This window comes from Rhinolophus hipposideros (assembly GCF_964194185.1).
Source record: "Rhinolophus hipposideros genome assembly, chromosome: 6".
NCBI lineage: Eukaryota > Metazoa > Chordata > Mammalia > Chiroptera > Rhinolophidae > Rhinolophus > Rhinolophus hipposideros.
Genome location: NC_138052.1, coordinates 98,968,270 through 98,981,552, shown reverse-complemented (window position 1 = coordinate 98,981,552; position 13,283 = coordinate 98,968,270). Strand labels below are relative to the sequence as shown.

The 13,283-nt window shown below is 50.8% G+C and overlaps 1 protein-coding gene across 4 annotated transcripts in view; it reads right to left on the bottom strand.

Annotated features, from left to right (window-relative positions):
* The window catches only part of UBE2F (ubiquitin conjugating enzyme E2 F (putative)), a 45,901-nt gene that overhangs the window by 26,117 nt on the left and 6,501 nt on the right, over nucleotides 1–13,283 (bottom strand). For 3 of the 4 annotated variants that reach the window (XM_081050677.1, XM_081050679.1, XM_081050678.1), the window contains exons 3-4: nucleotides 7,200–7,229; nucleotides 3,631–3,696 (exon numbers count right to left, since the gene is read on the bottom strand). The exons of the other annotated variant lie outside the window; for it this stretch is intronic. In XM_081050677.1, the coding sequence (XP_080906803.1) occupies nucleotides 3,631–3,696; nucleotides 7,200–7,229 (96 nt within the window). The remainder of the gene's footprint in view (nucleotides 1–3,630; nucleotides 3,697–7,199; nucleotides 7,230–13,283) is intronic. 4 annotated transcript variants of the gene reach the window in all.

The window sequence follows — 13,283 nt, the reverse complement described above, 5'->3', positions numbered from 1 at the left end:
AAGTGAGCCGAACATCTAAATAAATAGACATTTACCATCCTTATGGATTGGAAGACTCAATATTGTTGTCATTTCTTGCCAAACTGATACATTGTGTCAATGGTCTCAATCAAAATCCCAGCACTGGGGAAATGCAAATTGTAACAACGAGATACTATTTCACACCCAAATAAAGATAAGTATGTAGAGCAATTGGAAATTCTCATCCATTGCTAACTGGTGTGTGGTACAACCACTTTAGAAAGCTTCTTAAAAAGTTAAACACGTATCTTTCCCATAACTCAGAAATTTCATTAAAGAGAAATGAAAAATTAGGAGTATACAAAGGATGGTATGAGAATGCTAACAGAGATCTTATTTGTGAAGCTGCAAAGAATTCAAATGTGTCAGTAGGAAAATGACCAATTATGGCCTATTCACACAACAAACAAAAAGGAACTACTGACACACACAACACATATGAATTTGATAACATGTTATGTGAAAGAAGCCAGAGACAAAGAGTGTAGAAGATTCTGTTACATAAGATAGAAGAGTATGTAAGGTTCTATTTATATGAAATTTAAGAACTGACAAAACTGATTTATGGAACTAGAAATCAGAAAGGACTCTGGGGTGGGTCACAGGGAGCGAAGAACTGACTGCTGAGAAGCAAAGGGAACTCTGGGGGTGCTGGGAATATTTTACAGGGCTTGTGGTTACACAGGTGCCTACATTTTTGAAAACTCAGTAAGTTGTACAGTTCAAATGAGTACACCGTATTGTCTATAATTTTAGACCTCAGTAAAATGTCCTTATAAAGGAAAATTTAAAAAAATAATAATGGTTACGTGAGTCCATGGTCCCCCCTGCCTAAAAGCCACCAGGTCACACTGGTCAGGCTGACGGGACCTCCACCGGCCACCGGGCAGCTATGATCTGGCTCTGTTTTTCAGGCGGTCCCGCTGGCCTCACAGAAGGTTCCAGGGGACATTTCAGCCAGTCTCTAAGTTTTGCTTTGTTTTGTTTCATTTCACTTACTAGTACTTTTTTCCTGTTTGGTGAGTTGATGTGAAGACTTTTTTTCCTCCTAAATTCACTACTTTTTTCCCCCCTCTTGCACCAAATTGCAGTTCCATCTTTTCTCTGAAGAGTATGTTTATCCTTAAGCATGAGGGACTTTCCAAACACAAACAAAAGTATGAAAATGTTACCAAGTGTGAACAGGACCTGTGCTGCCAGAAGCCAGATAAAGGCCTCTGAGCCGCAGAGGCAGAGGTAACTCACTTGACCGCCCACTATCGAGGCCTCATTTCCCTGTGTTTTCAGACTCAGCCACAGGACACTGGCTGCAGCAAATGAGCTGGCTTCAAACCACCGGCTTCACACCTTGTTAAAACTCTACTTCCAGGTGTAGCTCTAATTTTTTTTTTCCCCAATACTAAGAGGAGCATGACTCCAGAAAGTTTTTGAAAAACCGTGATATTAGGCAAGTTCCAGGGTTGGCAGGTGGCTGCCATGCTTCTCTGAACAGCAAAGGGCAGGAGCCACAGCAGGCCCGTGAGTCACTGATATCCAAGACGGGGCAGGCACAGTATGTGAGTGCATGCTCGGTACACAGCCCTGAGTCACCGAGACCCAGGACCCGGCAGGCAGTGTGTGAGCGCATGCTCAGTACATAGCCCGTACGATCGGCAGGTCCCATTGGAACAAATATCAACGCCAGGCACTCGGCAGTTACAGGCACCAAAACACAAGTTCCTCTGCTCAGATCTAACAGTGAATACCAAAACTGTAACGAACAACTGTGCTCCAATTTCAGGAACAATAAAAAGGACAACAAAGATGCTGTCATATCCAACATCCTTGGAACTTGTTAAAAAAACAAAAACAAAAAACGCAGTTAAAAAAGAAGGGAAACACTCATCCAGAGGTTGGACTCCATGCGAGCTCGCTCATGGGAGATACTAACAAGCTGGCAAAGTCAAGCTAGTGCGAGAGGCCCACGGAGCCTGAGCTGGGCAAGCGCAGAGCCACTGGAAGGCCCTAGAAAAAGGCAGGGGCAGAGATGTTTACTATAAACACATAAGTCCAGGACGGTCTGGTGGTAAACGCAGTAATTTCTGAAAATACCCTGCACTGTTTAGCAGTAAATGACGGCCATCACAGTGACCTTGAGTCACCAAGAAATAAAGTGTCCTCAATACCCCTGGCTTAAAAACAGCAGAACCAGCAGTGGGTTTTCTGAAGGCGCCGAAGAATGGTTACCACTTTCGTCATTTCGGTTCAAAGTCCTAGCTCTGGTTATCTCTGGGTGTCAGGCGAGTGGAATACCCATTTCTAACTACCCCAGTGCTCAGTCATCTTAGCAGAAATGCTACCAGACTGAATGTACGCACACATTCCAGAGCTGTTGGTACCGTGTTTCCCCGAATATAAGACCTAGCTGGACAATCAGCTCTAATGAGTCTTCTGGAGCAAAAATTAATGTAAGACCCGGTATTACATATTTTATCATATCATATCGTATTCTATTATACCTGGTCTTATAGTAACATGCATTAGAGCTGACTGCCCAGCAAGGTCTTATTTTCGGGGAAACAGTAGAATCTCCACCCTCATTCAGTGGATTTGTAAAACTTTTCAAGCATGTTTTGAAACGGGATTTCTCCTGCTATTAGCAAATGTCTTCCACAGGAGAACACCTATCTGCAGGAGACAACCCAGGGCTATTTGTGAGCTCGTTCTCACCTATGAAATTCTGCCTTCTTTCACTTTTTTGCTGTTGTTGGTAATGAGGGCACAGCTCACAGTGGTCCATGCAGAGATGGAACCGGCAACCTTGGTGTTACCAGCACCACGCTCTAACCAACTGAGCTAACTGGCCGCTCCTGCGTTCTTTCACTTTTAAGTTAGCGAGTGACTCCTGAGTCTGTTCCTCACCCCCTCCGCATTCCCCAAATAAAACAGCACCCCCACTTCCTCCACACACTCCCTTCCCTTCTAGTTAAGTCTCTTTGTCCTCCTTTCTTCCTGCCCGACAACACCGGCTGCCCATGGCACCACACCCACGGCCCAGCATCAACACTGCTGGACCGCGCGGTCGGGAGCTGCACTGTGAACAGAACACCCCCAAGTCCCCCCTCTTGCTGAGACTTATCAGTCCTAACGAGGACAGCTGGCAACCGGCTGGTGTGTATGGACCAGCCCCTGGGCTGAAGCGTTTCCTCACACTATCTGTGCAACCCTCATAACTGTCCCGTGAGATAGGTCCCACTCCATCCCCTCTGCAGCCGGGTGGCTGCGGCGGAGAGGTTGTGAAACAATGTAAGCACAGTCACAGCGCCACGCCATGCGGAGCAGGGGCGGAATCGAGTTGAGACCTAAGAGCTTACACGCTCCCCATACACCCACAGCTCTGTCCTCATGCGCTGCAGCGGCCAGCCCGTCTCGTCACTGGAGTGTACACTCCTGCGTCAGATTCACGTCACTGGCTTTACTCGACTGCAAAGCGCCTATCTTGTCTTCACATGGAATGGTCATCACTTGCACACTCAAAGGACACACCAGGTCACAGATTATAGGTTTGGCAGCCTTTAAAATTCGCCGTTTGAAAATCACTTTAACACCAAAGTATGTTAAGAATATTACCTGGGGTTACAGTTAGCTGAAAGCAATGAAGCTTGTTTGGATCAGGAAAATGCACTTTACATGTACCTGCAAAAGAAACAGCACGTCAGGAAGCTGTGAGAGCTGGGGCAGAGCTCAGGTGAGGCCGACCTCACAACACACACACGCTGAGTCCCCTTCACTAGCTGCCTGATAATAATTGTGTCAAAGTGCTCAAATTGCAAACCAATGAGCTTTCCCATGTGATTTCCTCCTGGTAGTCTTTCACTCGTTAATTCCAAATTGAGATGGTTTCTTCCAATCTTTAAATGGTCACTAATGATAGAGATGGTTTCATTAATTTCAAGAATTATGCTACTTTATTTTAAAAAGAAAAAACCAAACACTTCAGGGGAATTAACCGATGTGGGTGAGGCTGGCTAAACACGGAACGACCAGAACAAGAACCCAGGCCAAGCCTCTGGTCTGTTTGCCTAGCACCACAGTTACTTGCACAGCAAATGGAAGTTAAAAAGAAATGTATCTGCCAAGTTAGTTCACACCCAGTGTTTTCCGTGGCATCTTTAAAAAATGTCTTCACAACCCAACTGGTAACTCAGCCTGCTTCGTTGGTGAAAGGGTGCTCTGCTGACTCAATGGCAACGCTCTATGCCCACCTGCACCAGGCCAGAGGGTGTGGACCTGGGCAGGAGCTTCCACGGGAGAAGAACTGGTGGTACAGACACGGCAGGGTGGCCACAGCCTACATCTGTCTCCTTCAAACAAATAGCACAGAATGGCAAATCCCCAAGGAATCTGGGGAGAACATATTCAGAAATTGTCACTTACTGACGTTATTTCAATCCCACTGAAAATATTTGCCTAGTTTTACAATAGTATGAATTTTCATCAAAAATAGGATTAAAAATTAGACTTGGAAATGGCCTTAGAGACCATCTAGGTCCAAAGTCCCCAGTCATGAAAGATGACATGAAGCTCCACAGAGGTTCAGGGACCAGCCCGAGATCATACAGGTTATTAACAGAAGGACGTTTAGCTCCCACATTAAAACTGGTTCATGCCTCTTTTCCCTGTACCATGCCTCATGTCATTACCTCATGGGCATGCCAAGCGTGACACCTAAACACAGCGCAGACCTGTTAGTGGGCTTTCTTTTTTAAACCGATCATTCAGAAAATCACTGCAGAGTGAAAGATAACTTAGTCTAGAAGAGCAAGAAGGGGTCTTAGCGATTACATTGTCACATTCCTTGTTTTAGGAATAAGGAAACTGGGAGTCAAAGCATTCAAGACCTTCCCCCAAAAATCCCACATCTGAACTGTGTGTGGAACAATTTCAATGGGCTTTGTTTTTCCTAATCTTAAAAGTTGAAAAGATAAATGCCATCTTTTTTGAAACACATGTAACGAAAACATGACAAGGGCTTGGGAATGTTTCATTGATTGCTTGAAGTTAGATCATCCATTTGTTCTTCATCTCTAGCATTCACCTTTGTTTTAATAAAGATACTGATGTAGAAATCAATCCCTCTAACATAGACTGGCCCACCAAGAAAAAAGAAATTATCAAGGTAGATTAAAAAATAATAAAACTACTGAAAAGAACTCAAAATTTTAAAGGTCAAAAAAACTCGAAGTTCTAACAACAACAACAAAAGGTTAAAAATTAGGTTTTTGTTTTAGTTCAACGCACAGGCTTTGTTAAAGCTGCAGAGTTAAGCGCTTCCTCTATCAGTAGGCATGGGCTAAGACTCACATAATATTTCCATCTATCTGAAAGATAGATTTTTAAAACAATTTTTTTGCAAACAGAGAAATCTCTATAAACCCACAGTATGGAGCCCCAAACTAGCTCTGACTGACTAAACAGCACTGCTACGTGGCAAGTTATTTCACTTGCCTAAGTATTTTAGAAAGATGATTAAACAGATAATAATTTATTCTTTGGAGGCTTCTTGTTTCCTCTTTCGGATAATGAGTTGCATGCTTGTGGAAAGCCTGGCTTACTTGTATAAACGGCTTCAGACCCCCCACACTGTGACTGGGGGAGAGGGTAGGCAGAAAAAGAGAAGAGGCATGTAACATGTGGTCTCTTCAATCTGACACCTTAGCTGTAAGGCTTGGAAGACGGGTCATGCCTTCTTCACACCTAAGGTATTTAGTTAAAATCATGGTTTGAGAGCCAATTATAAAGTTGTATTGTTTTTAAACCAAATTTTTAGATAAAGCCGAAGCTACACTTTATGGATTGAAAACCAACGATCTGTGTAAGATTCACAGTCGAGGACAAAATGAACCACGTTTAAGTGGAAGTTTTTTGTGGTCTTCAATTAAATGTGGTGGGAGTAGAAAATAGAAAGACCACTTTACTTTCTAATTAGAAAAATATCCTAACACACATAGTATTAAGAGAATATGGAAAAAAAGAAAGAATAGTATAATGTATTCATTACCCAGCTTCGCTATTTTGCCAATCTTGCTTTGTCTAGCCTGTTCAAACACATGGTTATTTGTTCGTTTCCCTGGAACATTTTAAACCAAATAATTTGTAAATACTTCACCAGGTAGAAAGATAACCTTTTACTAGAATCCCAAGACACTTCCTTCTAGTACTGACTAGAAGGGAACTTTGAAGTCAAGCAGTACAGTGGCTTTTAAGCTGTTTTGACAGAGCCCCACAATAAGACACATTTTATATCACAACCCAGTACACCACAAATACTATATTAAAAGTAATTTTTTGAGAAGCAATGTGTACTTACCCTTAGAAGCTCATTTCACAACTACTTAAGGGTCGTGCCCCACAAGTATCTTTCCAGCGTTAGGTGGAAGTTGGAATAGGCCCCCACATCGGGCTCTCTGCAGCCTTCACCCAGATGAGGAGACCCACGTACAACATACAGCACCCATGTCGACAAACACCCTCAGCCTCAGAACAATGTTTTATCCAAGTATCAGGAGAAAAAGTTCTAATTCCAAAAAATACGAAAATGGCCAAAGCTTTCAGACTCTGATGGCCTTTCAGACTGATGGAAGGGGTTAATGATAGGACAAAAGGATAGGAAACTTTGCCACATATCACAACGTAACTGCCTGGTCAGCCAGCCTGCACACGGTCTGTGTGTGTCTGAGCCGGGAGGCCCAAGCACAGTGAGAAGACCTGGCGACACAGGGCAGAACGGTCGTCCCACCTCATGCCCAAATATAAATGGCATGAGCACTTTCTGGACCAAAAGGTGTGTGACTAGCAAAAATAGGGCTGTCCACCACTGACTTATGTACCTTTTCACTGGAAGAGGACGTGGGGCTGAATGCTGTGGGAGAGAGAAGATAAGAAACTAACCAAACGCACCTCTGCTCCGAGGACGGGAAGCAGGGACGCCCAGTGGGGCACGTTCCGAAAGATAGTAACTACCTCATTTTTATCAGAGCCTTGGAAGAGTTGCTAGCTGTCTGCACAAAATTAAAACTCTTCCTCACATACATGAAGTTACAGGCTTTTTGCTACACAAGGTTATTACCACAGCACACAAGCTTCTCCATGCAGTTATTTCACAGCACTTAATGCGAGATTGGGAACGCTATACTTACAGGGTAAGTTAGCTTCAAGTTCTGCAACCTCTGTAGAGACAAAGAGATTGTTGTTAGTGTCAGCTGATTACTCACAGAAAACCGCCAACTCTCCATTGGCAATCTCCTCCACAACACTGAGGGGAAAAAGAATGAGCTGAACTAACCAAAACATACACTTGGGCTGAACTTTAGATGTTAAGCCACGAAATCGCTTTCAAATATAAAGTCACCTGCAGGATGCCGCCAAGTACAGTCAAGGGCCCTTGAAAATTTACATGAATAAAAGCCATAAAATCTACACAGAAATTACCGATAGGTACGTAGTCACTGGCTGTTTTCTAAGATCTTGTTCCCCAGTAGCAGAGCTCCTGCCGTCCAAACCTGGTATCTATCGATCGATCGACATGTATCCGCGTGTCTTCCAGTTGCCCAGATCTGCCTTCCCGCAAGGGCTCGCCCAGTTTGTGATCGAACTTGCCCAGCGAGAGGGTCCGCTCTCCTTCCTGCTGGGCCGTGCCCGTGCCCGAGCCCTTGGAGCTACATTCCTTGGCCTGTCGCTCTCCTCTGGGGGCTCTTCTATCAGTCACCCATCAGCATTTAAGCTCAGCAGCCCTCTGCCAGGACCACACTGCAGACCCCTGCGTCATCCTGCTGGTACAGAGCTGAGGTCTGGGGGGACCCAGAAATCACTGGGCGCACGTGACATGACGTGCTCTGGGATCCCGAGACGGCGGGAAGGAGGAGGTTATTGAGCGGGCTTTGGAGAACAAGTGGAGTTCAGTCTGCGGAGGTGGGACAGGGACTCCGGCTGAGTGAGCGATGTGCACCAGGACAGGCTCAGGCAGCCAGGCCACAGGAAAGCGGGTGGAAGGCCAGGGCCAGCGCCCGGGGCCGGAGTGCACACTTCAGAGCTCTCAACCGCCTCCTGCAGCAAAGGAGCCGAGGGAGATTTCTGAACAAGGTTTCTGAGCTTTGCCTCCCGAGGACAACTTCAGAAGGGCAAGCGGAGGCCACGGGACCTGTGAGGTGGGCACCCTGATGGGCAGCACGGCCCAGCAAAGGCAGGGCGTCAGGCTGTCGGAGAGCAAAGAGGACGGAAGGAGCCGCCAGCTGTGTGGGGCACCAAGGGCTGCCGTGCCGGGAAGGCCCGGGGGGAGGACAATGAAGCGTGGGTGCGCGACCAAAGCCACGGCCCAGGGGCCTCCGCAGGGCAACGCCACCTGGTGCCATGAGACCGACAAAGGGGAGAGACTGATGAGGAGAAAGAATCTGGGCAGGAAGCAGAGCACAAATAGCCTGGAAAGTTTCTGATAAAAGTCAGGTGGAAAAGTAGGAGACGCGGGGCACATGGTGATTCAGTGAAGTCGGCACAGACTGTCCAGGGGGAATGAGGCCCCCAGCAAGGCCATCAGCTATGCGCAGACCCTGCCGAGGGCATTCGGAACGGCAGGAGGCCCGTGGAGAGGTGGGAACCAGATTCATTAAACTAAGAGGCAAACGGGTGGTCCAAACACAGGCAGAGCAGACGTGACGCCTCCTTCCAGTGAAGTGGGAGGGCTGGCAGGGCCATGTGGCACAGTGCAGAGGGCATGGCGGGAAGACTGGCAGGGGGCTGCAACGTGAGGCTGAGGGTTTTGGAAACGCACAGGCCTGACACCAGCTGCCTACCAATCTGTATGGACACGGGGCCCACGAAACTATCAGTTCTGGCGTCCAGGTACCTGGAATGGCATCCAGGCAGTGGAGTGGGCAGAGGAGGCAGGAGCCGGGAGTGACAGGCCCTCGTGGTGCCAGGGGGCACAGCGGAAGCTCCGGCCAGAGAGAGCCTTCTCACAGGAGAAAGGGGACAATCTCTTGAGAAGAGTATCAGTTAATCACCCTCTGGCTGCGAGTGGAAAGGACCAGGTTTTGTGATGGGACGCAAGCCTGGGAGCCTGTCTGCTGGGCAGTCTTCTGTTGTGGTGCATTCAAACATATCCACTTAACAAAACAAAATGATGACGATGGTTCTCATGAACACGGTGACCCTGAGTCTTGGCTTATCGACTGGCCCACTCTTGCCCTTCCCTAGAGCGGGGTGCTCACTAAGAGTGGGGTGCAATCAAGTTGAGCTGGAAGACCGCCGTGCTCCCCGGTACCCACACCAGGTCCTCCGATCGGGGAAGGGGCAGGGCCCCGCTCTGCACACAGGCATTCATTCGATCAAAAACACACATTTCAGCAAACGACTCATTCATATTAATCACTTTAAAGTAAATGTCACCCATATAGTTAATTAAACTCCATGTTTTTAAGGCAAATAGTATTTCCACATTGCATCATACTATCATTTAACTTTCTGTTGAGAAGAATTTTCCAGAACGGTCCGTGAGGGGCCTTTTGAGAGACTCATGCTGGCTTTCTCTGGTGGGCCTATCCCATCTGCAGTCCCAAGAACTCTGCCGCCCAGCTTTACATATAAGCCCAGTGAAATAAAAACTGTGCCCAGAAAACAAACAAACACACCCAGAGGATCTGAAGTGGCCCCAAAATGGAAGCGCTTGAGAGAACAGTCCAGTGCCAAGGACAGTGAAGAGGTGAAGGAAGAGGTGACGTCTGGACACAGGAGGGAGTGGCGGCACTGACCAGGGCATCACACAAGCGGCCCCCACACTGCGGGGACGGGGAGTGGGGCCAGAGGTCGCTGGTGGGGGCAGGGATCTCCGGCCAGCTGCACAGCGGTCACCTCGGAGGCTCCTGGTCTGTGCAACAGCTTTGCTAGAAAATGGACCTACTTAAGTGCACGACTCAATGATTTTTAGTAAAACTTGGAGTTGAGCGTCCAGCACCACCATCTAGAACCTGCTGAGCCCACCCTGCCGCCCAGCCCCACCCAGACCATCACCCCAGGAGCTGTAGGTGCAGCTGAGGCGCTGAAGTTTTCCCTCTCCCCAGGGACAGGGAAACGGCTCCCGGCGATTTCGCCACGCTAAAATGTTTACACACTCACTCACACAGACGGACGTGTAACTGCACACTGCCGTCTACAACTAGCCTCCACAGGTGAGCGTCAGGCTGGCACTGCACGTCCAGCGTAAGCCGCTGAGGGAAGGCGGGCGAGGGCCGGGGAGGGCTGGCTCTCAGACCCTGTCCAGCAACAGCCCCCCACTGCCAGGGCCTCGGCAGGCGTTTGGTCCAAGGGCCAGTGCAGGGAAGCAGTACAATCCTGGGGGGACCAGAATTTCCATAAAGATGCCAGGCATTTTAACTCAGCCCAGCACACAAGGCAAAATAAGCCCCGGGTGCTCGCACGGTGTTCCTCTCAGGGAGCTGTCCCATTGACAAGCCAAATGATGGCAAACGCTGGTGCACGAACAGCAAGCCATCAACTCAGAAGCCACGACCAGGACCAGCTAAGTGCCTGACACGCCCGAGGCCTCCCGGCAGAGCGGCGGCCCTGCGCTGCATAACCTCAGGGCCCGCCTGCACCCACCAGCACGGAAACGGGCAGTCCGGGTATCTGTGCACCGCCCCACGCTGCCCACACCCCACCACGCACGGGCCGGCCCGGCCCCACTGCGAGCCCCCGGACAAGCCCACAGCTGCACGGCTTCCTTCTGAGAAATGAGACCCTTCCTTTGTGACTAAAGAGCAACCCTCACAGCCCCCTTGCAGCACAACTGCCCTGAAACATCCCGTGACCACAGCGGCCCACACAGCGCGTGCCTGCCCCCTTCTGCCACGGGCCTCTCACCGCAGCGCTCAGCCACCTGCACGGCACCTGCCACTCTCCACGGCAGGGCTGCCAGTACCTGGCCCTGAGCCTGGTGCAGATGGGGTGCCCAGGAAACGCCTGACAAACAAGCACACTTGCCAGCACGCGGGCAGTGCTGTCAGTGTAACGTGAGGAGCCTTTCTCCTTGGGGGGGGGGGGCCGAGGCATTCCAAAGGTGCTGTGCACTAACCTGTGCCCCAAGGGGATGGTACCAGAGGGGCATGTGGGAGTGAATGAGGTCAGGTGAGGGTGGGCTCACAGGATGGGGTTAGTGCCCTTGTGAGAAGACACCAGGTGCTCGCAGGACAGGAGTGGGCCCTCGCCAGGAATTGAATCTGCCAGAGCCCTGATCTTGGACTTCCAGCCTCCAGAACTGTGAGGAATAAGTGTCTATCGTCTAAGCCCGGTCGCTGGGGTTTCGTGATGGCCTGGTTGACCAAGACACAAGGCCAGTCTCAGATGCACATGGCTCTTAGCGAGAGTCAGCTCCAAACCCCATCAGGCAAAACACCAGGCAGGGCAGCCGCGCCCTCTGACCCAGGGAAAGATGGCAGCTCCTCCACCAGAACCACTGGTTCAACCTCTGGTTCAAGAGAGAACTAGAGCTTTCTGTGTGAGCTTCCTGTCTGTGCACTGAGCCCCTCTTCTCAACTCTCCCCCTCCACGCAGTGCCCTGACCTGGGAGGCTCCCGACCCCTCCCCAGCGCCCCAGCCAGCCCTCCACGCAGTCCAAGGGCCTTCAGCAGCACACTGCAATGCGGGCCCCTCCACACTCGGGGGAGCAAGGCTGTAAGCCTGGAAACCCACACAGCCCTGCAGCAGAGACTGGTGTGGATGGGCATGGAGCCCCAAGGCCTTCTACCATCCACTTCAACAAGAGCAGACAGGGCTGACTTGAGCCTCTCCCAAAGACAGCCCCCCTCTTCCCACAGACCCCCTCTGCCCCTCGCTAAGATGGCTCTGCCCCTCCCACTGACCCCCTTCTGCCCCCTACAGATTCCCCGTCCCCCCCACAGATCCCCCCCACAGTTCCCTCTGCCCTTCCCAGATCCCCCACCCCACCCACAGGTCCCCTTGCCCCCCCCCAAAGATCCCCCTGCCCCGCCCACAGGTCCCTCTTCCCCCACCCCATCCCCCTGCCCCACCGGCTATTCAGTACACCTGAGGGGCCACCTAGTTTCCTGGGCAACTTCACTGGTCAGGCCCCAGCACAACAAGTCAGGTCATGTGAGGGCCAGCTGCCTCGGCAGGACTCCTCTCCGGGGCACTGCCAGCTCCACACGCTGTCAAGCGCCCCGGGGCATTCCACAGGTGCTGTGCATTGAACCATGCCCTCCAAAGCTCCTGGGTTGAAGCCATGCCCCTACCCCCACCATGCGATGGTACTAGCTGGGGCATTTGGGACTGCCCTGCCAACATGCAAGCCAAACCCTGAGCCCACCCGAGTTCTGGGCAGGGCCGAGTGGGGAGAGCAGCTCGAGAACAGTGAATGGTTGTCCTCCCACTCTTCCAGGAAGCACACTGGAAGGGGGACCCTCCTGCAGCAGCACACGACCGGACTGCCGGGCGCTCACCAAGGGAGGCCCACACGGCACCCCCCAGAGCACGGGCAGGTAGCTGGGCCGTCAGGCCTCTCTGCTCTGCGCAGGCCTGCAGCAGGGAGAGTGAACACCGCAGCCCAGCCCCGGGCCCGGCCCCTGAAGCAGGACACCAGGAAGCACGCAGCTCACTCCCTCTCGTTCCCTCATGCAGCCTGCCCTGAACTCGGTGCAATTCCAAATCCCCGCACTTCACAAAGACTAAAACCGGGACCAGCTGCCTGCCAGCTGCCTGGAGCCCAAGCTCCTCAGGGATCACACACAGCAGCCTGGCACACAGCAGGCACCGGAACGTTGGTGGAGTGAACAAGTGGGAGAGTGGGCAGACAGACATGCTCCGATCACATGGAAAGTGCCAGCTTCTCCGAGACAAGAAAGTAAGGAATTCTGCTCGAGGGCTTTTTGGGAGGTGAGGACACCGCCAGACTCAATGGCTCCCAAAGGTCCACCAGGAACACAGCACCATCTGTCCTGTGGCGGAAAACACTGGTGATGGCCCAGGCCTGCGTGGGGCCAACAGGAAATGCATTAATCTGACACTCTCTCACCAGTGTCCCCAGCTCCCCAAATTCAGGGCAGACAGCAGCCCGCAGTCCTAGCCCAGAAACGATTGTTCTCCACCCCCAGGGACTGCTGCCACAAGCACCTCTCCAGTTCCAGCCCGGAGAACGTCCTTGAAACCACCTGGAGGGGGGGGCAGTACAAATGAAGAGCTGCAGTGGGCACGGGCCAGCACAGTAGAAGTGCCCC